This window comes from Benincasa hispida, chromosome 9 (assembly GCF_009727055.1).
Source record: "Benincasa hispida cultivar B227 chromosome 9, ASM972705v1, whole genome shotgun sequence".
Lineage (NCBI taxonomy): Eukaryota > Viridiplantae > Streptophyta > Magnoliopsida > Cucurbitales > Cucurbitaceae > Benincasa > Benincasa hispida.
Genome location: NC_052357.1, coordinates 69,758,588 through 69,785,855, shown reverse-complemented (window position 1 = coordinate 69,785,855; position 27,268 = coordinate 69,758,588). Strand labels below are relative to the sequence as shown.

Sequence of the window (27,268 nt, the reverse complement as noted above, 5' to 3'; positions counted from 1 at the left end):
TAGTTGATGTATTATAGATAAGTACTATGTACATTGTAAATTGTTGAACTCTTTAATATTAGTAGATTATCTTTCCTGGGTTTTCTGCCCCCCATAAGTAAGTTTTTATCAACGAACTAGGTTACCAACTATTGTGTCTTTACTTGTTTACTTGTTGTTGGTATTTTTGTTGTTACAGTTGTTGTCAGTGTTTTCAGTTTAACATTCGTATATCGAGTAGCGAGTCACCCTAGCACTTTTTCATAATTAATTATTACTATTAATTATTCAATTATTAAATATAAATATATTATTTAGACTTTATAAATTTCAACTAATACAATACCATTGATATTTTATGTAATCTTAACTATTTAATATAAAAGCTTACTGTTAATTACTAATATTCTAATGAAATAATATTTAATTTAAAAATATTCATTTAAAGATATTTTAATTGATTAAATAATTAATCAATATAATAATAATTACGACTACATTACATGTTCGATTTCTTACATTTTATTAAGTAATTGTTTAATTTTGATTTTTATATACAAAATTGGTAAATCGAACACATTCTTTTAAGGAAAATTATTTCAAATGATAAAACTGTTGAAAATATTTATAAGATATAATAAAAATTTACAACTATCAATGATAGACATTGATAGACACTGATACACTTCTATCAATGTCTATCAATGTCAATGATAGAAATCTATCAGTGTCTATTAACATCTATCATTGGTAGTTTTAAAATTTTATCGTATTTTGTAAATATTTTGGTTCATTTTTTTTATATTTAAAGACAACCTTCTTTTAACTTCTATACATTAATTATTATGTATATCCAAACACAAACATTAATCATCCCAAATATTTAAATTTTAAACGTTTAATATTCATATCTATAAAATAATATATGCGATCCAAACGATCCCTTGAGTAAAGATATATTCCAAGCTCTTGACTTTCTTCGAAATGAAACGACTCGAATGCAATCATAGCTCATATATAATTAGGGGATAACATTGACATTATAACATATCTACAGTTTTACTTTACACACTCTTTCACTATATAGGTTAAAAAGCATACTACATAACCAAAAAAAAACATTAACTTCTTGGGTCACAATATTTGTAAAAATACCTGATACTTAAAACGAAAAAAAAAAAAAAAAACAAAAAGAAACAAAAAGGGAAATTCCAAAATTTTTTTTTTAAAAAAAAGGATAAAAAAAGACAGACTACGAGGAGCACAGTTTAGAGGAGCAAGTGGTCCGAGAAAGAGAGAGTATGGCTTTGTAAGCATGGTGTGAGGACAGCCTCGCCATGGGGTCGGCGGCGGTGCAGTTGAGTGCTAAATTCATAAACCCCACGATCTGGTTCAGGTCGGCGGCTGCGGTGGGGGTCATCGTGCCATCAATCCACGTGTCGATATGGCAATTGGAGTAGCAGTAGCGTGCCCATTCCACCAGGTTCTGCCGGTGGACAGTCTTCTCCGGATCAACGGGTCCTTTTCCGGTAACCAATTGGATGAGAATGACTCCCAAACTATATACATTACTTTTCTCCGTTATGTCTCTACTTTCATTAACCTCTGTCACATTTTTAATCAACACAAACATATAAGTAGACAGTAGTAGCTTTCTCGGCGTTATACGTGCATATAAATTATTGATTCTGCATGTGCATGGATTATGTTTATATATGTTCCTCCAAATTCTCAAATTTGATGGACAAATTCATATTATATTTATTTTCATTTAATTAATTCAATTAAATCTTAAATACAACTTTGATCCATTCGGACTATATTTAACTAAAGCTTTTCAATCAGTCCTCTGTAAGATTTATTTATTTAATTCTAACATTTAATTTTGTATTTTTTTTTTTAGTATAACTATGAGAATGGGAGATTGAATATGTCAATTACCATTTAACTAAACTCACTTTTGCTTTAATTATTTTTTTAATCAAATACTATTATTAATTATTATGTGGCAATTATGTTAAACACTATCATTAGGTAGCTTTGAGAATAGATGTAACTAATTAGCCTATCACATAGATGTTAAACTAATTACTTAAGGGATTTATTTAAACCATTAAATTAAAACTTGTTTTTAATAGGACGAATGTGAAAATACGAAAATTTGAAGAAAAAGTATACATTAATTACCATTAAAGTATATTTGCGTTGGCCTTTAAATAAAACTTTTTAGTTTTAGTTTTGTGTTTCATATTAGTGGTATGAAGTTTTTAAATAATACAATCTTGCCTGCCATGTCAGTTACAAATTAAGATGTGCTATATAATGGAGAATGAAAATTTATTAGACAATATAACTAGTCCAAAAATATATATAGATGATATTTGATAATTATTTATAACCTATTCGGTAACTATTCAATTTTATTTTTAATTTTTGTTAAGCCTATAAACACGACCCTTCCACCTCTAGATTTCTTTCTTTATCTAATTTCTATATATATTTTTAAACCAAACAAAAATTTGAAAACTAAAAAAAAAATTGTTTTTAAAATTTTGTTTTTGCTTTTAGAATTTAGCTTTGGATTTTATTCTTGTACTTAAGAAAGATGCAAATTACTTTCTAAATTATTGTAAGAAAATGAGAGAAAATAGGCTTAACAAAATGGTTACCAAACGAGATCTTAGTTTATTTTTTTTTTAAGTATATTTATAAATACTATTTTCATAAATTTCTTTTGTTTTGTATTGTCTACTTTCTCAAAAAGTTGTCAAAATTGAAGTGAACTTGTTTTGAAAATTAAAAAAATAATTTTAAAAAACTTGTTTTTATTTTTAAAATTTGGTCAATGATTCAATTTTTTTTTTTTTACAACTATTGTAAAGTAATATGAAGAAAAGAAGTATTTTTTTTTTTTTTTTAAGAGAAGAGGTATTTTTTTTATTTTAAGAAAAGAAGTACCATTTTAGAAAAATAAAGAAACTAAAAACTATAACCATTTACTTTTTCACTTTTTGAACCATTCCAATCATTTGAATTCCTAATGAAATTCTAAAGATAAAAATAACTTTTAAGAACTATTTTTTTGAAATTTCTAAACTTTGAATTTGATTTTGGAAACAGTCTAAAAATGCAGATAAAAAAGAAAAAAAAAAGCAATGAATAGAACTATAGAAGTAAAATTTGACGTTTAATTTTTAAAAATAAAAAACTAAATAAAATTTTAATATATTGTAATAAAACGATTAGAGACTATATAATAACATGTTAAGACTAATTTAAAGTGAATGAAAATGAAATCCGTAGAATTATACGTACCGGGGGCCAAATAGTAGGGAGAAATGTTGGTCTTGGATAATCCAATAACGAGCCGTGGTTGGTATTTCTCATCCACGATCATCTTCCCCGGCAACAAATTTGACGCAATAACTCCCGGAGAACACCGCCGGTGCAAATACTCCAAAGCCCTGGCAATTCCGACACCGATATTACGACGTCGTTCCCAGCTTAAACTCCCAACCATTTCACTCAAAATTACCCCTTGCACATACTCACGAACCAAGTACCCAGCTTTCTCAGACCGGCACGTGCCCAACAATCTCACAACATTTGGGTGCCTAAGCCTTCCTAATTCCTCAACCTCACTCCAAAAACTCCCTTCCACTCTCCATTTCTCCACGTCTTTCTCCACCACAAATTGAATCTCCGACGACGACGACTGCGATATGATCGCCTCCACCGTCACTAATTTCGCCGCTGCAGAATCAAAGAATTTTACCTCCCATATTCCGTCATTGTTTTCTACTACGGCTCTTTTTGCCTCTTTCCGACGTCGTATTGTAATCAACACTCCTGTCCCAATCAACAACGCACCCACGCCCAATACTATCATAAACCACCATAAGTTGTTATAACGACGCTTTTTGCATGACGGTAATTTGTTCGTACTTATTATATGGCTACTGCAAAGATCATTTCCGGCTACTGCGCTTGCGTTTATACCCAAAAATGCTCCTGTTGCTGGTAATGCTCCGTGTAAGTGATTGTGAGAAATATTTATCTGAACGAGCGATGGAATTCGGCCGAAGACTGGTGGGATTTCGCCAGTGAATTTGTTTTCTGATAAATCAAGGAAGCCAAGAACGGGAATTTGAGTGAGAATTACTGGGAGTTCGCCGCTTAGTTGATTGTGGCTTAAGTCTAAACTCACGAGTTTCTTACATGAAGATATTTCACTTGGGATTCCACCTGCGAGATTGTTGTTGCTTAAGTTAAGTTCCATTAGCTCCGATAAGTTTCCGATATTCTCCGGAATGGAACCTGAAAATTCATTCGCTGAGAAATCCAAACTCTCGATTTTGTCGTTTCTTATGAATTCCGGCAAGTTCCCTGAAATTTTGTTTCTCGCTAAACTCATCATCTGGAGAGACGGCAAATCCCATTTGTTGCCGTCGATTCGGCCGGAAAATTGGTTGTTGGAGATATCCAAAAAGTACAAAAGTGGTAGCTTCGTGAATATTTTTGGAGATAATTCGCCGGAGAGGCGGTTGTTTTGGAGCCGAACACGCCGTAAACTCTGACAAGAACAGAGACTCTGTGGGATTTCGCCAATGAGAGAGTTGGAGAAGAGGATGAGCTTAAAGAGACGTTTAGAATCACAGAGCCCATCTGGGATTTTTCCTGTAAGAAAATTAGTTGAAACATCGAGAATGGTGAGATTGTTTCGTCTTCCAAGTAATTCTGGAATTTCGCCGGAAAATCCATTGGACCACAACTGAAGAATCTGCAGCCGAGGCAGAGAAGCCAAAGCTCCCGGAATTTTTCCCGTGAAATTATTTCCAAACAGATGCAAAATCTCCAAATTCTGCAATTGAATTACAAGCTCCGGAATCTCCCCCGAGAGAGAATTGTCGCTTATATCAAGAGAAATCAGATTCACGAGACTGAAAATCGAAGAAGGAATTGTACCTGTGAGACCATTTTGGTAAAGGAACAGATATTGAAGTCGAGTGAGATTCCCAAAAGACTCTGGAATTTTCCCTGTTAGCTTGTTGTACACAAGATCAAGATGATTCAAAGAACCCAAATGACCAATTTCTTCAGGAATTTCCCCTGAAAGATTATTGTAACCCAAATAAATCCACTTCAACCTCTTCATTCCTCCCAATTCCCTCGGAATTTCTCCACTCAATTTATTAGACGCGAACGTTAAGAACTCCAATGAAGTGAGATTCGCAACCGAATTCGGAATCTCCCCTATTAAACCATTCCCACCCAGATCGAGAAACTGAAGATCACAGAACAATCCGATATCTTCAGGAATCGAACCCCAAATCATGTTATTGGATAGGTCTAATGTTTGAAGCCCAAAGACGCCGCCGGTGGGAAGTGGGCCGGTGAAATTATTATTGCTCAAGTTCAAATGCAGAAGCGAAGAAGAGGCGACAGTGAACATAGTCGGGGGGAGTTCTCCGACGAATTGATTGTCGGAGAGATCGAGAGTTTGGATGTAGGGTAGTCGGAAAAGGGAATCGGAAAGTGTGCCGGTGATGTTGTGAGCAGAGAGGTTAATGGCAGTGATTTTAGTGAAATTAGAGATGGTGGGGTTGTTGCATGTGACGCCATTCCAATGGCAGGTGGGAAGAGAAGGATTCCAGTTGGAGAGAGAGGTTGATGGGTGTTTGGAAATGGAAGCTTTGAAGGATAAAAGAAGGTGGGTTTCATGGAGGTCGTGTTGTTGCAGAGCGGATGAATGTTGGTTCACCAGAGAGAGAGAGAGAAAGAGAAAGAAGAAAAGACAACTTTTGGGTGTTCTCTTCCCCATGAGAATTAATTAGAAGTAGCAGTAGAAGCAGCTCTCAGGGTTTTGGTTCCACCGATCAGCTTTCAGTTTCTTCAAGCTTTAGCTCATCTTTCCAAGCCCCTGTGATTACCCATATATAAAACGCCCAATTTTAAACTTTCTTTTTCTTTTTCAAAAATTAAAATTTTAAAGAATAATATTAAACTATTCATCAAACTACAGATACATTTGAACATAATTTTAGTAATTTGGGCCATTCACCAATAAAGAATTGTTTAATTGAATTTTTGTTTATATTTTCTTACCGTATAAATAAAATGAGACTACATCTAATCATTATATTTTATGTAAAAATATTTTCTATCTTGATTAAAGAAAACGATAAGCCAATCCTATTTCTATCCGTAATATTTTAAATTAAATATTTATTAGTTAAACGTAAAGTTTACTAAAAAAAATATTTATTTATATAAAAATATTTATTTATATTATTGATTATATCTATAGTCCCATTCGAATAACATAAATTTCTCCCTTTTTCATTGAAATGAACTATATAAAGATGGGTGGAGTAAAAAAAAAAACGATATTGTTCAAAATTTAATATGGTGACAAAATTTAAAAGGTTGAAATTAACAAAAATAAAATAAAATAATGGATGTCTCACTTTTACGAAAATTATTGATGAAAATATATTAAAATGTGAAGGTCAATAGATATTTCTAAAAATATTATATAAAAAGAATTGATTGTTTTTCTAAATAAGTTAAAATGCATTATTATTTATATTATACTCATATTGGTGACCGTCGATTTTTCTTTTTTACATTTATTGAAACTTATAAAAATATTATGGAAATATCCATTTCACCCATCTCAAACTAAAAAAAAAGGTAAAAAGGTCCATGAAAAATATGAAATTTTAGTACTGTCCTGATCAAAATACTTAGCTACACACTAGACAAGCCTAATTTTGATAGGCTAATTTCAAAAAATGTATAAGCCAAATCAAATAGAGAGAAAAAAACACACAGTAATGTTGACGGTAAACAATTTTGAAGATGAGGTTTATAAGTAAAAAAGTGGAGTAAAAAAATAAAGCAAAGTTTGAAATTGAATTAGCATGAACAAAAACTACATAAGCAATAATGTTGAGTAATTATTAAGGAAAAAAGAGGGTGGAGATCTGGATGACCTTAGGCGAGCATGAAGAAGAAAAGAGTCATGAAAGGGTCGTGTGGAAATGAAGCCCCTTCTACACCCTGCATCCCATAATTACAGTAAAATAAAAAAAAAAATAATACTTTAGGAAATTAGTGGGAATTAATAATTAAAGATAAGATTTAATTTGTTGGTATAATAATAATAATATATAAGGTAATGTTAATTTGTAGGTAAAAAATGAAACATATAGTTGAAGGTTTAATTACCGGTGGAGTTGAAAAGAAGTTGAGAGAGAGGGTGGGGAAGAATGGAGTGTATATATAGAAGAGAGGTGAATAAGATTTTATTTTAGGGTTTAGAAAAAGGAGGTAAAGAAAGGGGGTAAGGGTGTGGAATTACGAAAAGGGGTCTGAGGTTGGAAAGTTGAGGGGGAGAGAGCAGGAAAGGGAAACAGGGACAGATGTTGGAAAAAAGGCTCTGATTTTGTCGGCCTAATTACACATTTTTTTTTTCTCTCTTTTCTTTTGACTGACACTGGAAGCAGAGAGGGCGGGAGGGGTCCGAATCCGAAAGGCTCCAACTCTGGTACAAATTTACGTATTTGCCACTCCATCCTTCATTTATTTACAAAATTCAGGACTTGTTCCATGCTGGGTTTAATTAGATTTTTAGGGTTAAATTTTATTTTAATTAGATAAAAGGGATACTTTTCAACTTATTTAAGTAAATGGGGTTGATTTTTTGTCTTTATTCGAATGCTTCCCTTAAAGAGACGTATTCTGAAATATTTTATTATTTTTTTTGGACTTGAATGCGTCTGTTGAAAGGCGCATACATTAAAAAACAAACAAATAAATAAATAAGAATGCGTCTCTCCAAGAGAAGCATATAATTTGGATAGAAAAAAATATTTTTTGTTTTTATTTTTTTTATTCGTTTAACTGCCCTAAAATCAACTTTTTCATTACTTATGTTTTTTTACGGTTAATAATATTTCTTTTTTTTTTTTTTTAATTCTAAATCATTGTTACCTAAAATCAACTATCTCACTAATCTTGTTTTTTTATTTTAATAGTAATATTACTAATTTTTTAACAGTATAAACAATAATGTTAGGTTGAGATTAAGAAATTTCTATAATTCATTTGATATACTCAATATTAATTTTAATAGTATTCAATTAGTTTAATTTTAAATTATTGTTTTTGTTTAAAGTTGTTAGAAACTTATGTAAAAATATAGATATTAACTTTCGACTATTGTAAATAATATTCAAGGTTCTTTAGGATGTGTTGTAGACTGCAAGTGCATTTTCGTATTTGAATTTCATTAATAAATTTAATTACATGTACAATTTTCTTTATTCACGACTAGAAGAAGATCTTCTATTATGCCTAGATTGATCATGTTAAGTCACATGGTGTCCACGATTGCCATGACCTCTTACACTTGATGGTTGACTTTCCTCTGTAAAGTGTATATCCTCACCATGATGTCGGTATGCCACGTACTGGTCATGGACATCTGGATGGACATGTGAAATTTGTCCTTCTTCCATACTTAGTGTACTTAGGGTTTTTGAAAAAAATTCAAATGTTGAGGGAGAGGACATCATGGAAGTATGTGTAAAATGATCGAGTGGGGTTACTGAATATTCATTCCGAACATTAGGTCGAATAGGAACATCCTGATATCTTGCTGGATCACCTTGTTCTTCCATTGGAACGTCACCATCGAAATATCGTACTCGATATATAGAGGTGAGTCTACGCAAGACTCTTTTAGCAGATAATGTCAAATTTGGAAGCTCGGCCCAAAAAAGAATTGAATAACAAGTTAGCAATTTTAAAATTTATTTTGGTATGCAATTAAGAAATAAAATCAAACAATCCTTGTAAACAATAAACTCACACCAACAAATAATATGATGCTCCTACTTTCGTTATGTATCGCCCTGCTCACAGGGAGGTCCATTAACAATCAAACTTTGATGATTTTTCCAGGTTAAAATTTGAGGAGCCAAATATGCAATCCAGTCTCGCTCATGCCTGCCCCTTAGATCGTGCGAATGGAGTCGGGCGTCTTTGCAAGGTTGAGGAATTTGTTGCAACATCCTAAATTGACGCATCACACGATCTGGGTGATACCACTCCACAACAAAAATAAAATTTAAATTTTATATTTACATTTAAAACTACTAATAAATTTTAAAATTTTGGCAAAATGAAAAAAGATGTTTGATTATGCTCCTAATTGCAAACCTTTTTCTTTTACATGTGATAGATATGGATAGATATTTGATGTGAAGGATAGATTTTTAGATAACATTAGATTTTTTCTTTGAACGTGAATTAAAGATAAATTTTGACTTTTAAAATTTTGAGTTAGATTATTTTTACTAAAAGTATGGAGAAAATGTGATTTTTTTCTTGTAAAAAAATCTCTTATTTTACGTGTGATGCTAAAAGATATGAAAAATATGATTTTTATTATTTTTCTCTTATGTATGATGCTAAAAAATAAGAGGAAAATAAAATATTAATGATTTCAAATGTAAAATTTTTCTCTTTCAAAGCTAATCATTTCAATATGAACAAAAATAATGTTATATTTATCTAAATATTTTTAAAAGTGTTTTTTTTATCTAATTATCTTTGTAAAGTACCTTATTTTTCCAATTAACCCGTTAGTACATTTGATTTTGAATTTATTAGATCATTGTACATTTGATTTTGAATTTATTAGATCTTAGTGATTTTTTAAAAAAATTCTAGAATCATTTAGAAGTCTAAAAACCTATTTTTAATAGTTAACCCGAACATATAACACAATATTAATCACATGTAATTCCCTCTTATGAAAATCTATGAAATTAAACCAATATAAAAAAAATTATGAGAATCAATACAAACGAAATTAACCCACTATAAAAAATATATCAACTTATTAAAAGAAAAATATTGTACCTTACCAAATAAACTTTGAATGATGGTTTGTAGTACTTTTCTTCGATGTAATATCCGCTGTAAACAAAATAAACATTAAAAAAATCAGTAAAGATTAAAAAAACTTAATTTTATGTTAAATAACAAAAATATATTAACTTACCAAATAAAATACTAGACTGAAACAAATTAATAATATGAAGGTGGAAATTGCGATGACCGTTAAATTTGAAATGGGAAGAAAATATGAAGATGGAAGTTTGATTCTTGGGTGTTAGAAAATGAAGGCAGGAAATGATCGGTATTTGAAAATAAAGGAAGAAGGTGAAGAAATGAAAGGAAAAAGATAGGATTCGGGTGTTTGTTATTTGTAAAGGAAGAAGATGAAGAAGTGAAGTTTGTTTAGGGGTTTTAAGTTAGAAATGAAGGGGAAAAAGAAAAAAAAAAAAAGAAATAAAGGTGGAACGGTCGACGAGGCGGTCAACTGTCGGAATGCATCTGTTTAACGGACGTATTCAGAGTGAGTTGACAACTCACTTTTCTTACGCCACTAAATGCGTCTATTCAACAGACACTTTTAGACTTTTTTTTTTTCTAATGAATTTAAAAAAACAAAGTGAGTTGACAACTCACTTTTGTGACGCACAACATAAGCATTCAGATCCCTTTCTTTTAAATGAAAAAAATAATAAAATATTTCAAATTTTGGACAAAGACAAAAAATCAACCTTATTTACTTAAATAAGTTGAAAAGTACCCCTTTTATCTAATTAAAATAAAATTTAAGCCTAAAAATCTAATTAACCTATCCATATTGCATTTCACTTTACACAAAATCATTAATATATCACAGCTACTAAACTAATTAATATATATATATTTACAAATTCTCAATTTTCAGATTTGTGTCAATTTAAAATTTAAATCGTAATTAAAAATTAATAGATTGACCTAAAAGATTAGTTTAAAATATTATTTGACCTAGATTTTCAAGATAAGATTTTATAATCATTTTTAATTTCATATTTTATTTTCTTTCTCACTTCATAGTATTAAATTTCCATTGACATGTTAATATTTTCATCGATATTTTTACATTTCCATTAGTTCAATATCGACTTGAATGATGAATCGATATTTCCTTTGTATCGTAGAAAAATCCATAAAACATTAAAAAAATATTACTAATGTAAATATGATGTAAATAATAGACATATTAATCGATTTTAAAATTATAAAATATTTATTTACTCATTAAATTTATTTTTTTTTAAAATTTTTAATTTGTGTAATTTTTCCAAAAGTATTCACCGAATCAAAATTTTCGTAAAGTTAAAACCTCGTGAATCTAACTCTTACATGTTTTCCTCTCCCCCTCCCCTCCCTCCCTATTCCTTCAACTCTCATTTTGTACCTTTATCATTCGGCTAAAACAACAATATTAAATTTCTATTGATACGTTGATATTTTCGTCGACATTTCAATGTTTCCATGGGTTTGATATCAACATGAAAGGTGAATCGATATTTCTATTATATAGTAGAAAAAACCCATGAAACATAAAAATAAGCAAAAAAAAAATGTCACTAATGCAAACATAGTATAAATAAAAGACATCTTAATGTGTTTTAAAATTATAAAATGTTTATTTACTAATTAATTTCTTTTATCTTTTTATTTTTATAATTTTTCTAGAAATATCTATCGGAATAGGTATCTTATCGATATTTCTATTGAAATTTCTGTAAAATTAGATCTCGATATTTCTGTCGACATCGATATGTTAAACCTTGGCTACAACGAGTATTATTGTTTCTCTTATGACAATTGTCAAAAACGTAAATATGAGAGTTTTCCCTATGACACATGACCTAAATGTTGGGATCGGTGTTCTAAATCTTTTTGTTCTCATAGTTTGTAAACTTGTATAAACAAATTGTTATTAATAAAATAAAGATTAGTTTGTTTGTACATTAACTCAATCTAATAAATTAAGTTCCAAAGTTATTTTATGTAACTTAAACATGTATGTGACTGACATACATGTAGATCATGTTTAAGGAATAACCTAAATGGTATGTAGTATATGGATAAGGTTTAGTGTCTTATCCTAATAACACTATGGATACGACCCACTTTGGAATTGCTATAATTGTTGTAAAGTGTTATAAATAATTTGATCCTAATTGTTCATGTAGAGACATGTGAGCGGGGTATCTATATAAAGAGTTTGTATAAGATCGGACTGCGAAATGGTGCTACAAAAACTGTATTACTTGACTTTTTTTGCAGTCAAGTAATGGTGTTACTTGACATTTTTAAAAACATCAAGTAATCTCGTGTCAAGAATAAGAGAAAATTTTTTACTGTCTAAAAGCGTCAAGTTGTAATTTACTTGATATGTTATAATTGTCAAATATATGAGATATGTTAACTTATTTTAAGTATCAAGTATTTAAATTCTTAACATTTATTATAGATCAAGGTTTTCATAACTTGATAGTTTTTTCTTGTCAAATATCACTACAAGAAAAACTACTTATTACAGTAGTTTATATGACCTTTAGCAGCAGTTTACAACCGTTGGAACCGATACCGCAACAATTTTGAAAGTGCTTGGAAATACGGTGTTGAGAGCTTAATCGCAACGATTTTTAAAACTGTTGGAATCAAAAGTCAAAACAATTGCAATAATGCATTCAATAGCAGCGGTCCAAAGCAACTTATTGCAACATTCTTTAAACTATTGCACGGGAAATAGCAACACATTTTGAATAATTGGAATTGAATGAAAAACCGCTTCAATATCTGCTTTAATAACAACGACGGTACTAGAATTCTATTGCAACAATTTATAAATACATTACAAAATATTGCAACGGTTTTCCTTTACTTGTTGTAGTGACTTTAAAATGCTACAAGATTAATAGTAGAAATTAGTTAATATGTGGCAATTACAACAAAAATCTGCTTCAATATAGCCTTTAGTAACATCAATAATATGTGTCCTATTGGAACAATTTAAAAATTGTTACAAGTTTATGCAACAATTTTTCTCAACATATTAGAACAATTTAAACTACTACAAGACTAATAGTAGCAACATTTAGAACCGCAGTAATAAAAAAGAATAACTGCTTCAATATAATCTTTAATAAAGCCGTAATTAGCTTATTATTGTAACACTTTGATATGTATTTCGCAACAATTCTTATCAAATGTTTGTTAATGCTTTTATAATTATTTTGTTACTTCAATGATTTTTTATGTAATACTAAATGGATGGATAGATAATTAATTAGAACTTCCAGAATGTACAAATGATTTCAAATTGAATCTAAAACACAATATGCATAAAGTTTTTTTAAAAAAATCAAACACTAAAATATATAAAAATTCGACTAAAGTATTCAAAACAAATAATTTTTTTGCAAGTCTACATAGTAAAAAAAAAACATGAAGTAAGTAAAGCAAACTAAGTAGAACTAACTTGCAACTAAATTGAGATACTATATGTATCATAAAAGTGGTCGCTTTAGCTTCATACACTTTATGTATCATTTCTGTATGTGTTATCTTCAAGATCCTAACATAATAAACAAAAGAGTATATGAAGTTGCACTACTTACTCTAGATTATTGATAGTTGAAATAATAATAATAACTAATTTTAATTCAGATATAATAAAACTTTAATGCATAAATAAATTTTTTACCTATATTGGAATAGTATATGTACGAGTTCTACTTGTATTACTAGCTTCAATGGATCCATTTCACCTCAAAATTGAAAATATCTAAGCTATATGTGACTCAACAAGTGAAAGTCTAGAGCTTTCATCTACATTTTGCATATTAGGCTCATTGTGAATCTCAATCCTACGAATAGGTCCTGAATGCTCTTGACCCATAATTTGAGCAAAAATTCCATTTAAAAAAAGATCACCTATAGTGCTATTTTGATTTTGATTAATATGATCTTGCAATTTCTCCTATCAAATTTAATTAATAATATTTAAAAATAAAATAAACAAAAAATATAAGTTTATTGATAAACATACAATTAATGCAATAGACTCATCATTTAAAAGTGTATCTTTTTGCGTATGAGACGATATGAACAATTCAACCATTATCGGATCTTGTTTGAGTGCTTCTTTCTATCATGATATAAGAACTTATTAATAATGTTAAATATAAATAATTTTGTAAGAAAGAAAATATGTTTACCATCTCATTTGCTTTGCAAGTAAACTTTTTCTACCACATGAATGAGTGAACTTTTGTTTTCTTCTTATTTTCGTACTTCCAGCACTTTGTTTCTGTCATATAATTTACAACAGATGAAAAAAGTTAGTTTCATGAAAAACTACTAATTGCTAACTTGAACTTGAAGTAAAAGAATTATCATTTTTTCAATAGAATACCAAAAAGGTACTAAACCAGCCCACTGATCTCTTGGGATATTATTTGGCTTATGTCGTAGACACTGATCCTCATTGTGATATTTGGTCACATATTGCCCTCCTAAATTGCATTTATAACCTTCCAACTTTCTCGACAATGATGATAAACATCATTTCTTATGTTTTTCACCAAGTGTAAACTTTGACTAGTAAAAAGTAAATGAAATCAGAAATTGTAATATATAGATGCACAATATTATATCAAAATGTTTTTCTTGCGCACCTGGAAAAAAACCCGAAATTTCATCTTTGTATATTTTTGGTACTTTTTTCCAGTCATCATAATTCAAAAGAAAAAGTTGACAATTTCTTCCAATTGTTCTCAAAAAATTTTCCTAATATAGCTCTTTATAGGTTGGCCTGAGCTATTAAATTCAACAACTACCTTATGACCCTCAGGTAAGTTCCACACGTCGACATGCGTGTCTTACCACGTGTTCTACATATCCTAGATGAATCTATTGTTTTTCTAAGGAAAAAAAAGAGTATGATAAACAATGTATAGATTGCATTTTTATTCTAAAACACATTTATACATACCTTCCACATCAACATCTTCATTAACAGTCAAGTTAATTTATGTATCATTATTAATATCCTCTTGATCATGACTAGATTTCAATGGAGGTTGACTCTCTGTGCTTACTCCAGAACAAGATATTATGACCACTCTACGACGAAGGCATTTGGAATGATGCATTTTACACCTGAATAAAATAAAACACAATATAAGTACCTTAACTTTAACAATGAAAAAAAAAACGAAGATATTGAAATAAAATAATAAAAAAACAGCTTACATAACTTAAAAGTTCTAATCATTATTCTCATTGTTAATGTAACATCCCGCACATTTTTTTAGTAATAATGTAATTTCAATAACTTTATTATTTGGAATTTTAGTAATTGTTATTAGTTGAAGGACATTTTTGGAATTTTGGACTTCAAGTGTAAGTGTGAATTTAATTGTTGGCGTGAAATTATTCAATTTGAAAATTAATGGCAGAAATTAATTTTATTTTGAAACGGAAAGGAATTAAATGTAATTATATTTATTTTCTTTTTTTTTGTTTTATTATTATTATTATTGTTGTTTTTTTTTTTTTAATAAAAAGTCAAACCCCACCTCCCATCTGTTCGTTTTCTCATTCCAATGAACAACGACAATGCCCACGATCTCTAACCAATGTCCTCTGACGCCGCAACATACAACTTCAATGGCCACAATGCTTGAGACTTAGATTTGAGTTACCCACTTCTTAATAGCTCCAAATTTCGAACAACAACCAACAAGGATTAAAGTTGTTTTGCATGTTTGTTTGATTCAAGGTTCCATTAGGCAAGGAAGAGGTTGAGCTTCTAGTTTCTAGAGTTTGCGATTAGAGGTAAGTAATCTTACTACTGGAACTGCCCACGGGCCAGACATTAGATGTATGCTAGCATGATAAATGAATGTTATAGCAAGATGATAGCATGATAGACTGATAGTATAATATGATCAAAGTATGTTTTGGTACGAGATCTGAATTATTTATTTATGCACATAGACACTTGAATGCTAGCATGAGATGGTATGTGATTCCATATGGTTGTATTTGATCTGTTGACATTGAGGATTGTAAGACTAGTTACAAGGATAATTTTGACTGTTCTGAGATTTAATAGACTGTTTAGAAAAGATATATGAGCATGTAATAGTATGACTGAAGCACGTTAATGTATGAGCATGATTTAGAATTTTATGAAATATATTAAAAGGACGATTGAACATGACCCTAAATTATGAGTTAAATGACACCACTACAGAAATGTCTTAAAGTTAGGTGAACGTTGGAGCATTTTTTTGATGTGCTTATTGATGTGATTTATTATGAAAGTACGTAAGTTATATGATGTATTATGAAATTTCAAATGTTTGATTGTTACATGAGTTAGTGCATGAAAGTGATGTACTAGAGTGGATCCATTAATACTAGATTAATTACGTATGTTGAGGTTAACTAGCCTGACCTTGATCAGGAGATTTTAGAGGATTCATGATTAGGTGAATGTTATATGTAATATGAAATTAGATGCAATCTCTTTTCCTTTCCAGATTATGTGACTGCATGAAAGTGATGCATGTCCAAAGGCGCTAGTACAGGAAAGAGATGTACTAGGGCTGGTGTGTATAAAAGTGATACATACCTAGAGGGTACTAGGGTGTACGAAAGAGGTACATACTCAGTAGGTTATGTGTATACGAAAGAGGTGTATGCCTAAACATGTGTACGAAAGAGGTACACATCCATACCTTTATAGAGAGGATTCGGGGTGTACAAAAGAGGTACATACTCAGTGGGTTATGTGTATACGAAAGAAGTGTATACATAACTAGATGTACGAAAGAGGTACATATTCAGTGGGTTATGTGTATACGTAACCATGTGTACGAAAGAGGTACACATTAAGTGGGTTATGTGTATACGAACAAGGTGTATGCATAACCATGCATATGTAAGAGATTGTGTTTCCTTCGAGATTCACCAGAGGTTGCGGGTCCTACAGGACTTACTAGAGGTAGTGGACATACTTAACTACAGTAGGATAGAAATAAGTTTTTCATGCATGTATGAGTCCTATGAGGACTAGAGCAGTTTATATGTTTCACCAGAGGTGGGTATCTAGAGAACATAGATGCCCAGCCTGGCCCCAGTAGTGGGGTTACTTACTGAGTATTTTATACTCATTCTTTCTCATGTTGTTGTTTCAGGTAAGGGTAGAGATACATCGACGATGGACAAGCGGAACTCGTGATCGAGCCACTGGGACTAGTTTTTACGCTTCCGCATCATGAGATTTAGAGTTCTTTTCATGTTTCTCTTAATTTTTAGTTTTGATATTTAAAACTTACATTTAAGAATCGTTTTTCAGACTTATTTATTATCCTTTATGATTTATGGGTACCCTACTATTGATTTAGTATTTGAATTTAATAAAAGTCTTTTGAACTTACCTTATTTAATTAGCATTTATTTAACCATAACCAAGTATTGTTTTGAGTTCCATGCATGCATGTATTTAGTAACGGCCTAATTTAAGTCCTAGGGGGTCGGGTCGTTACCGTTAATATTCTCCTCTACTTCTATATTAAGTATATGTCAGCAATAACTCCTTCAACATGATCTCAGATTATGAAGCAACGAAATTCAGGAAATAAATAATCCATCTTGAGATACTACCTTATTTAATTAGCATTTATTTAACCATAACCAAGTGTCGTTTTAAGTTCCATGCATGCATGTATTTAGTAACGGCCTAACTTAAGTCCTAGGAGGTCGGGTCGTTACAATTAATATTCTTCTCTACTTCTATATTAAGTATATGTCAGCAATAACTCCTTCAACATCATCTCAGACTATGAAGCAACAAAATTCAGGAAATAAATAATCCATCTTGAGATACCGCATGTCATGCATGATTGGTCTTTAGATTTTTCTTTCCAATACAACATGCAATCATTAGGACATGCATGAATTTGATCATAACCAAGCCCTAATTTATTAATAATTTTTTTATTTCATAAAATGTCTTAGGTAACTTATTTCCATCAAAAAATGCATTACATAATAAGTCAAGAAGTAATGAAAATGACTTATTACTCCAACCACTACTACATTTGATATGGTAGAGATTCCAAAATTAAAAATGAATTAAAAAGAATAATATATCTAGATATATATTAGAACATTTATAATTAAGAGAATAATATGCGTTTTTAAAAAATAAATTAAAAATAATATGTGAATATATATAAAAATGAAATTAAAATAGAAAAAATTAAAATTAAGAAATATATATGTATCAACAAAGATTCTGACCTTGGAATAAGAAAAAAGGAACTATTTTTTCTGCTTCACTAGCCAATGAAATAAAGATAGCATCTTGATACTATTGGCAAACTATGATAATATATATATATATACACACATACACACCAAAGTATTCATTTGAGGGCGTACCTAACCCTTCTTTAGATTTGCTTTTGCATATCTAACTATACATAAACAAATACTATTTTCTTTTTTATCCATAGATTTGATTCTAGTTTTTATTTGGATTCTAATTTTAACGGTTATACTTTTACCTGTGAATTTTGAGTTTATAAAATTTCACTTGTTCTTTTCGTTTTAAAATGTAACAACTAATTTTATCCATAAGTTTTTAGTTTTGTTTCCATGTAATCTTTAGGTTTCAAGATTTATACTTTTACTTTGATCTTTCATTAAATACTCACTTTTGGGTCTTGTTGTTAATGTTGATTGATGAATTTAAAAGAATTGAATTAATAATGATTAAATTAGTTTTTACCTAGTATTTCATCATTGTTAAAATTAATTAATACATTTTGAAACTTGGGGACTAAATGTAATTTTTTTAAGTCCAAATGAAAATTAAATTCAAATTTCATGGGTAAAAGTATAACATTTTGAATCTTAATTAAGAACCAAAGGAAACTAGACTCAAAACCTACTTGGGTCTCTACCATACATTGATTTTAAATTGTTGGGAATGTGACCAAAGCCCCACATTGATTAGATAATAGGAGGATTATGGGTATATAAGTGAGGATGACTATCTCCATTGGTAATAGACTTTTTTGGGGTGAAACAAAAAACAAAGTCATAAGGGTTTATGCCTAAAATGGACAATATCATACAATTGTGGAGATAGTTTGAGGGGTCTTATCTTTATCAAGTGGTATCAGAGCCATGATCCTGGTTGAACTTTATTGGATAGTATGTTTCTCTCTCTCTTTTTTTTTTAATACCTAAAATGTAGCATTGACTATGACATTTTTAATGTGTATTAAGTTACATTTAGTAGGTACATTTTACACATGATTGAGTAGAAGTAGACGGAATAAATTATTGAATTTAAGATAAACTTAGTACTCAATATTTCTCGTAAATTGCATTTTAACAAGTAACATGTGTTGCAAATTAATTGTTGCAATTTACTTTATTGCAACAGTTTATAAATATTCATAGAGAATTGCTGCATTTGCATATAAGCTTGCATCATTTTCTATATCATTGCTAATAGACCATTGCAATATGCATAAATGCAGCACTTTTATTATATGTTTTTATTAATACTGTTGTAGTGGTGTTATACAATTGCTACATTATCCAAAACGTTGTAATATAAGTATTGGAATATACTCTATTAAAGCAGCTACTACAAATGTTGGAACTGAAGCGCTGTGATAGACATTTTGTAGCAATACTCTTTATTGACAATTGTTGAAATTGTATATAGATTACAACAGTTGCATAACTGTTGTAAATGAAACGTTGCCATACATTGCAGCGGCTAGTAAATATGTTGTTAGAAACTGTTGTGATAGGCTAGTCTTGCAATATATTTGCAAAAAGACCGCCACAATAGACATGTTTTTTTTGTAGTGTGTAATTTCTTCTTGACACCAAAAAACTGATATCTTAATGAATACTTGATACATTTTGCTTGTCAAGCTTGTTTTTTTTTTAAAAAAAAAAAAATTGTACTATTATAAATTACCTATATAATTGCTATTGTTTTGAAGTTCAATTATAATATAGAGGATGATCATTTTATTAACCAAGTAAACAAACCACACATATATCGAACTATTTAAGCTTCTTCAAACAACCAAAACTTTCCACCAACCTAGCTAACAAATAAGCAACACACATTTCCAATCTTGACAACCATATAAACAAATAATATATATTCACAAATATAGTCTACAACATTATTAAACTAAAAGTTATATGAATAATTCCAAAATTACAATTCTATATAACAACATTAACAATCTCATGAATAATTTAAAAGTTACAAACTATCTCTCCCAAAAGTGAATAAAACTCATTTGGACACAATATACTTAATAACAAAAAACGAGTTATGATCCTTAATCATAAAACATAGAGCATACGTAATAATAAGAAAGAAACACTACACCTTCCTCCAAGTACTACAACACACTTAGGTAATTCCAAAGTCAAAGCCTCATAGGATGTTATCTTCAATTCCTTGAAATCTACAAACAAAAAGAAAAGAATATTAAAACAAAAAAAAATTAAGTTTAAACAGTACCTCCAAGAAAATATATAGATCAACTTCAACAAAAACAATAAGGTTAAGGGGACATGTTCTTACCTTAACAAAGTCTTAACTTCAAACTCCCTTTTATCTTGCAAAATCCATGCTTCAGTTCTCTTATAATGCCTAAAAATCTTCCCCAAAAGCCCTTTGATCAACAACCTACAAAGTCCTAAGAAATTAAGGAAAAAGTAAATGGCAACCATTTCGAGACATAAGGAAAATGTACATATTAACAAGGAAAATGTATATAATTTTGCTCCTATATAACCATTTCTAGTGTCTGGACAAACTAAAACCTGTATCGTCTCCTTCCTCCAATTAGTTTTGAACTCCTACAAACATCTCAAATTAGGAAAAGAACATAATAATTAGGAAAAATAAAACATACAAACATACACTCAATGTGCTTGTATAGGAAGTTATCAATGCAAAGTTTGGTTAAAGGTTGAATGCAAATGGATTGACCTAAATAATGAATCCTCATGGAAACTATAAATTTGACTTAAGCCAAAAGTTGTAAATTAATAGTATTTGAATCTTTTACAAAGATCTCTCCCCCTAAATTCAATTAAAATCTGTCTGTCCTCATCAATATTCCATTAGATAAAAACCATAAATTATATAGAAAATAAATACAAAATTCCAACATATATCATTCATGTGTTTGAATTTCAAAATAAATGACCCATCAACTGAACATAATATGATCGTAAGTAACAACTAAATTTATCAAAATTTATAAAACTCAAAACAATTATAATTGAAACTATTTAATCCAGACAGATTTTCCAGAGCTATTACTACAAAGGCAGAGAGTTAATCATATTTTGTAGGATCAAAATCAGATGAAAGTCAATATCTGGTTCATGTGCTACGACTTCTCCCCCCATGTTTCTTCTACTTTGGTTTTTTTTCATTTAATTTTATGCTTGCCCTTTTTTATCCCCTTGCCCTTTCTTATCCTATCGCTAATTATTGCTTCCAAAGTCAATTCTTGTATGAATCGACATTTTGACTTTCTCATCGACAATTTTCAGAGTTCATATTATATATATATATATATCAATTCCAATCCAAGACAGCGATAGATAAAATTGAATGATTGATATACTCGATAAAGAAATGGAAACTCAATTTATTTACTAATTATTGAAACTTCAAAATCTAAATAGATCGATCGAGTCAGTCTATACTTTTAATTGAATTGATGACGGGCCTTAAATAAGATCGAATAAAGCATATTAAAAAAATTGTCTCATGTTTGCCCATGGTTTCTGCTCGTGCGTGGGAGTCCCTGCAACGAGCTTTATTTCTTCTTCTTCTAAAACATTGCACACACATAAAACGCTGAGATGAAGATTAGAAAGAGCATAAGACACTACAAGAAAAATGAGCTCCCCCGATTCCTAAATCGGTCGTTGGGAGAGAGGGTGTCTTCCAACGAAGTAAAACATCGTCGGAGTTTCGTCGCCGTAAAGAATCGTCGGGAGTTCCTACGGTTCTCCCGATGCCTGTCGGACGACATCGGGAGATGGGATCTAGTAAAAACCAGATCCCTTCTTCTTCATTTTCCCTATTCTTTTCCCCAACTTTAACCTAACCCGCCACCGCCCACTTTTTTCTCTCTTCCCCGCCACGCGTTCTCCTCCACTAATCTCCTTTGCCGCCGATCCCTCTCCCCCACCTCTCCCCCACCTCTCCCTCCCCCGCATGCATCTCCACCGCCACGTGTCTTCTTCAAGCCGCCCCACGTGCATCTCCTTCAAGCAACTGCCGCCCGCCGGTAATCTTGTCCCTTTATTTTTCCTTATTTTGTATATTAATCCAAACCATTATTTTTAATTTCTCGCATGTTATTGCAGATTGAGTTTTTTTTTTTTTTTTTTTTTTTGAGATTGTGGATGTTATGGTGGATTGTTTTTAATTTAAGTCATGGATTGTGGATGTTATTGTGGATTGTTTTTAATTAGCATTGTTTTTAATTTAAGTCATGGATTGTGGATGTTATTGTTGATTGAGTTTTTTTCTTTTAATTCTTAAGGTTATGGATTGCTTAATTTACATTAATAGATGTGACAATTTCTATAATTTAGTGGATTATTGTGAATTGTGGATTATGGATGTTATAATTTATGCAATTTTTTGGATTATGGATGTTATAATTTATGCAATTTTTTGGATTATGGATGTTATAATTTACTTAATTTTGGACTTAGTTTAGGGGAAAAAATCAATAACATTAGGGACAAAAAAAGTCAAATCACCTATTATAAATTATTTAAAGTTTTAAATTCTCCGAACAAACTTGGAATTTTGTATTAAATTAATCAAAATTTATGCTTAATAAAGACTTTATACTTTGTCCTCTAATCCAGGTTATTGTTTTGGATTACAAGTTGGCTAGAAAAGATTTATTTTTAAGGATGAATAAATAATGGATTAAACTAAGGAATAAGTTATCAGTGGAGTATAGAGAAGGAGTATCCCAGTTTTTAGATATGGCGAAGTTTCATGTTAATGATTCCGGACGAATAAGATGTCCATGCAAGAATAGTATGAATTCAATTTGAGAAAAAATAGATATTGTGGAATGACATCTATTAACATATAGAATATCTCCCTCATACTGTGAATGGATATATCATGGAGAGCTAGTAAACTTATCTAGAGGTTTTGAAAGTCATACAACTTATTCAATACAGAATGTTGAAGTAGATAGTATAGAGGGTAATATTGTCAAAGAAAATGAGATGTTGAATCTTATAAACGATTTACAAGTTCAATTGAAAACGAAAATGCAAATGAAGAAAGGATTGAGAATGAAATGTCCTCTAATGGTTAAGAAAGTGATACCACGAGGATTTAATGACCGAAGCATGTAATGAATTATACCTTGGTTGTTCGCAATTTTCGTCCTTGAACTTTTTAGTGAAGTTGATGCATATCAAAGTTCTCAACAGTTAGAGTAACAAATCGTTTGACATGTTGCTAGAATTGTTAAAAGCAGCATTTCCAGCTGGCACCGCTATACCTACTTTCTTTTATGAAGGCAAGCGAAAATTGTGTGATTTAGGCCTAGGTTATGAGTCTATTCATGCGTGTAAATATGATTGTGTATTGTATTGGAAAGAGTTTGTAGATTTACAATAATACCCCATTTGTGGTGAGTCTTGGTACAAAGTTAATGATGGCAAGGGTAAAAAAATACCACATAAGGTGCTTCTGAGATTAAAATGATTGCATCATTTTCCATTGATACCGAGATTAAAATGATTGTTTGCATCAAAAGAAGGTGCTTCTGACATGAGATGGCATAAAGATAAGCGAGTTGAAACGAAGGATGTATTGCGACATCCAGCTGATGCAGAGGGGTGGAAAAATTTTGATTGTGGATTTCTTCATTTCGCTTAAGATCCCCAAAATGTTCGTTTGGGATTAGCTTCAGATGGGTTCAATCCGTTTGGAAATATGAGTACTTCTTATAGTATGTGGCCTGTGGTGATAATTCCTTATAATTTGCCCCCTTGGAAATGCATGAAGGAAACAAATTTCTTCATGTCTTTACTCATACCTGGTTCAAAATCTTCTGGAAAGGAAATTGATGTTTACTTGCAGCCGTTAATTGAAGAGTTGAAAGAGTTATGGACAATTGGTGTGCAAACTTATGTTACTGGTGGGTTTTTTCAACTATATGCTACCTTATTATGGATGATTAATAAGTTCCCTGCGTATGGTGACCTATCTGGGTGGAGTACAAAAGGTTATCAAGCATGTCCAATATGCAAAGAAGATAATTCGTCCTTCGAGATAAGAGGGAAAATATCATTTATGGGACATCGATGTTATCTTCCAGAGAATCATAATTGGCATCGAAGTAGGCAACATGATGAAAAAGTTGAATGTAGACTTCCTTCAGTCGTAATGTATGGAGAAGAGATCTTACAACAAATAAATACGTTAAACTTTTTTGTGGTTAGCATACATCCATCGAAGCAAGATAAAAAAAGAAAACGAATTCTAAACTGGACCAAGAAAAGTATTTTTTTTTCCAACTTCCATATTGGTCCAGACTATTGTTACGACATAAATTGGATATAATGCATATTGAAAAAAACATATGCGACAATTTGGTGGGCACATTGTTAAATATTGAAGGAAAGACAAGCGATACAACAAACGCTTGATTAGACTTACAAGATTTGAAGATAAGAAAGGACTTATACTTGATACAGGTCGATAAGAGATTTGTAAAATTACATGCAACATACACATTAACTAATGGGAACGAATTTCGTTTTGTAAGTATTTGAAATCAGTGAAATTTCCTGATGGATTTGTGTCTAACATATCACGATGTGTAAATGACAAAGATGGAAAAATATCGGGGCTGAAAACACACGACTGTCATGTATTGTTTCATAGACTACTCCCTATTGGTATTTGAGCATACCTACCGAAGAACGTATCCACTGCTATTGTTGAATTGTGTACATTCTTTCGCGACTTATGTGCAAAGACAATATGTGTAAGTGATTTGAATAGACTACAAGCAGACATCATAATCATAATTTGTAAGTTGGAGAAAATATTTTCGCCTGCCTTATTCGATGTAATGGTACACCTTGCAGTTCATCTACCATATGAAACCAAAGTGGTGGGTCTACTTAGTTACATTTGGATGTATCCTATTGAAAGAAGTTTACGAACATTAAAACAATTTGTACGAAACAAAGCACGTCCCGAGGGGTCTATAGTAGAAGCATATGCAATGAATGAATCATGGAACTTCTGCTCGCGATATCTAAGTGGGATTGAAAGGAGATTCAATAGAGATGAACGAAATGATGATAACATTCTTGATCATGAGATATTTGGTGAATTTGAATTATTTAGGCAGAGCGTATGACCATTAGGGGCGTCAACTTTACGGAGCTATCAGCAGAGGAAAAGCGTATCACACATTGGTACATTCATAACAATTGTAAAGAAATAATAGGCTATCGCAAGTATGTTTCAAACTTTTTCCTTTTATAAGTTATAGGATAAATCCTTTGATATAACTTGCAAATGATCAATTTTGTAGGCAACATTTGAGGTTAATTCGTCGTGAAGCTCAAAGCGCCTCTAACTTATATATAAAACATCGACACAAATTTCTCAATTGGTTCATATCTTAAGTATACATAGTCATTTTGTAGGCAATAGTTGAGAGATGATTCGTTTTTCATAGTCATTTTTAATGTATAATTAATTATTAGGTTCTACAATGGTGTGAGAGAGAAGATATCTCTTATGATTTCTTTTCACTTGCAATGGGACCTTCGTCTAAAGTGCGCTCTTACAATGGATGCATTGTTAATGGGATACGGTTTCACACTATAGAGCGTGATAATCATCGAGCTACACAAAATAGTGGAGTCCTAGTGGCCGGGGAGATAAGTGAGAACACAAGTGTGGGTAACAATTTCTATGGTGTTATAAACGAAGTATTAGACTTCCAATATGCGAACAGAAGACGTGTTTTTTTGTTGGAGTGTAGATAGTTTGACACGAATAACAACAAAAATAATAGGACACATATGGATTTAGGATACAAATCGATCAATATATCACATTTTTAGTATGTCGATGTGTTGGGAATGTCCTAGAACTCGCAGTTCGTATTAAACATTCTATTTTATCAATAACAATGACATGTTGATTTTGCATCTTATTATGAAAATCCAATAAATGCATCCTTGGCTATAGTCTGAATGTTGTAGCTTTATGTAGTGACATAAACAGGATCAAGTTAACAGTATATAGCCTAAATGGTCTAATAAATATATGGATGAAATTAGGTATCTCATCCTGGTAACACTATTGGATGCGACCCACTATGTAGTTGTTACAAGAAGTTGTAAGGTGCTACAAACGATGTGATCCACAAATTGTTCATGTCGAGACATGAGAGTGGAGGCATCCTATGCAATGAGTTTGCATATAGACTGGACCACAAAAATAGTCACTTTTCTTTATAACGACCATTTACTGTTAAAACTGACTATTTCATTTATTATATAACCTAGGTTAACTTGATCTTAATACTAAGCTAGCTATGAACTCCTATTTGTTTGGGATTATCATTTGATCTGCAAACGGTGAGAGTAGTCCAATAGCACTGCTCAATAAGCTTACCATTTTGGGGATAAGACCGGATGAATAGCTGGGGATATAGCTTTGCAAGATAGAATTCACTTCTACCCTATTTAAGGTTAGCAGATAGGTTGTTCTTTTAAGTACTGACTCCAGGTCTTGAACAAACGGGGCCCCACCTTTTCATAATAGAGAAAGGATTTGATTGATAAAGATTATGAATCAGAATTGTTCATTAGAGGATCAGTAGGAACTTAAGGAACAAGATGTAGTCACAGGGGTAAAACGGTATTTTTGACCTAGTTGTGATTACGAACAACCTGTGAAGGATCAACTTACTGATTATGCCTATTAAGTGGACATAATATATCTACAGTGAGGGGAGTTCAACTATAGGCTATAGTGGAGTGTCCCATTAGTTAACGAAGGAGGGTTAGATCGAACTAATGAGTTTAGCCGATTAATCTCGAATCGTTGGAACCTATGATCTGTAGGTCCGCAAGGTCCCCCTACTAGCTTGTAAATGGATAAGCTTTAGGGTAGCTTGAGAAATTAATTTGAAACGTTCAAATTAAATGGAACAAGAAAACATATATTTAAATATGATTTAAATATATGAAGATGATTATTGTGCAAAAAATAATTTAA

General features: G+C 31.0%; 1 protein-coding gene across 1 annotated transcript; it reads right to left on the bottom strand.

The window, feature by feature from the left end:
- Positions 1-971: 971 nt before the first annotated feature.
- On the bottom strand, positions 972-7,041 carry LOC120087306 (probably inactive leucine-rich repeat receptor-like protein kinase At2g25790). Its single transcript, XM_039044261.1, has 3 exons — positions 6,975-7,041; positions 3,295-5,899; positions 972-1,584 (listed from the first exon to the last, which is right to left on the bottom strand). Exons 2-3 carry the CDS (start codon positions 5,798-5,800, stop codon positions 1,232-1,234), a joined length of 2,859 nt encoding a protein of 952 aa, XP_038900189.1. The 5' UTR covers positions 5,801-5,899; positions 6,975-7,041; the 3' UTR covers positions 972-1,231.
- Positions 7,042-27,268: the final 20,227 nt, after the last annotated feature.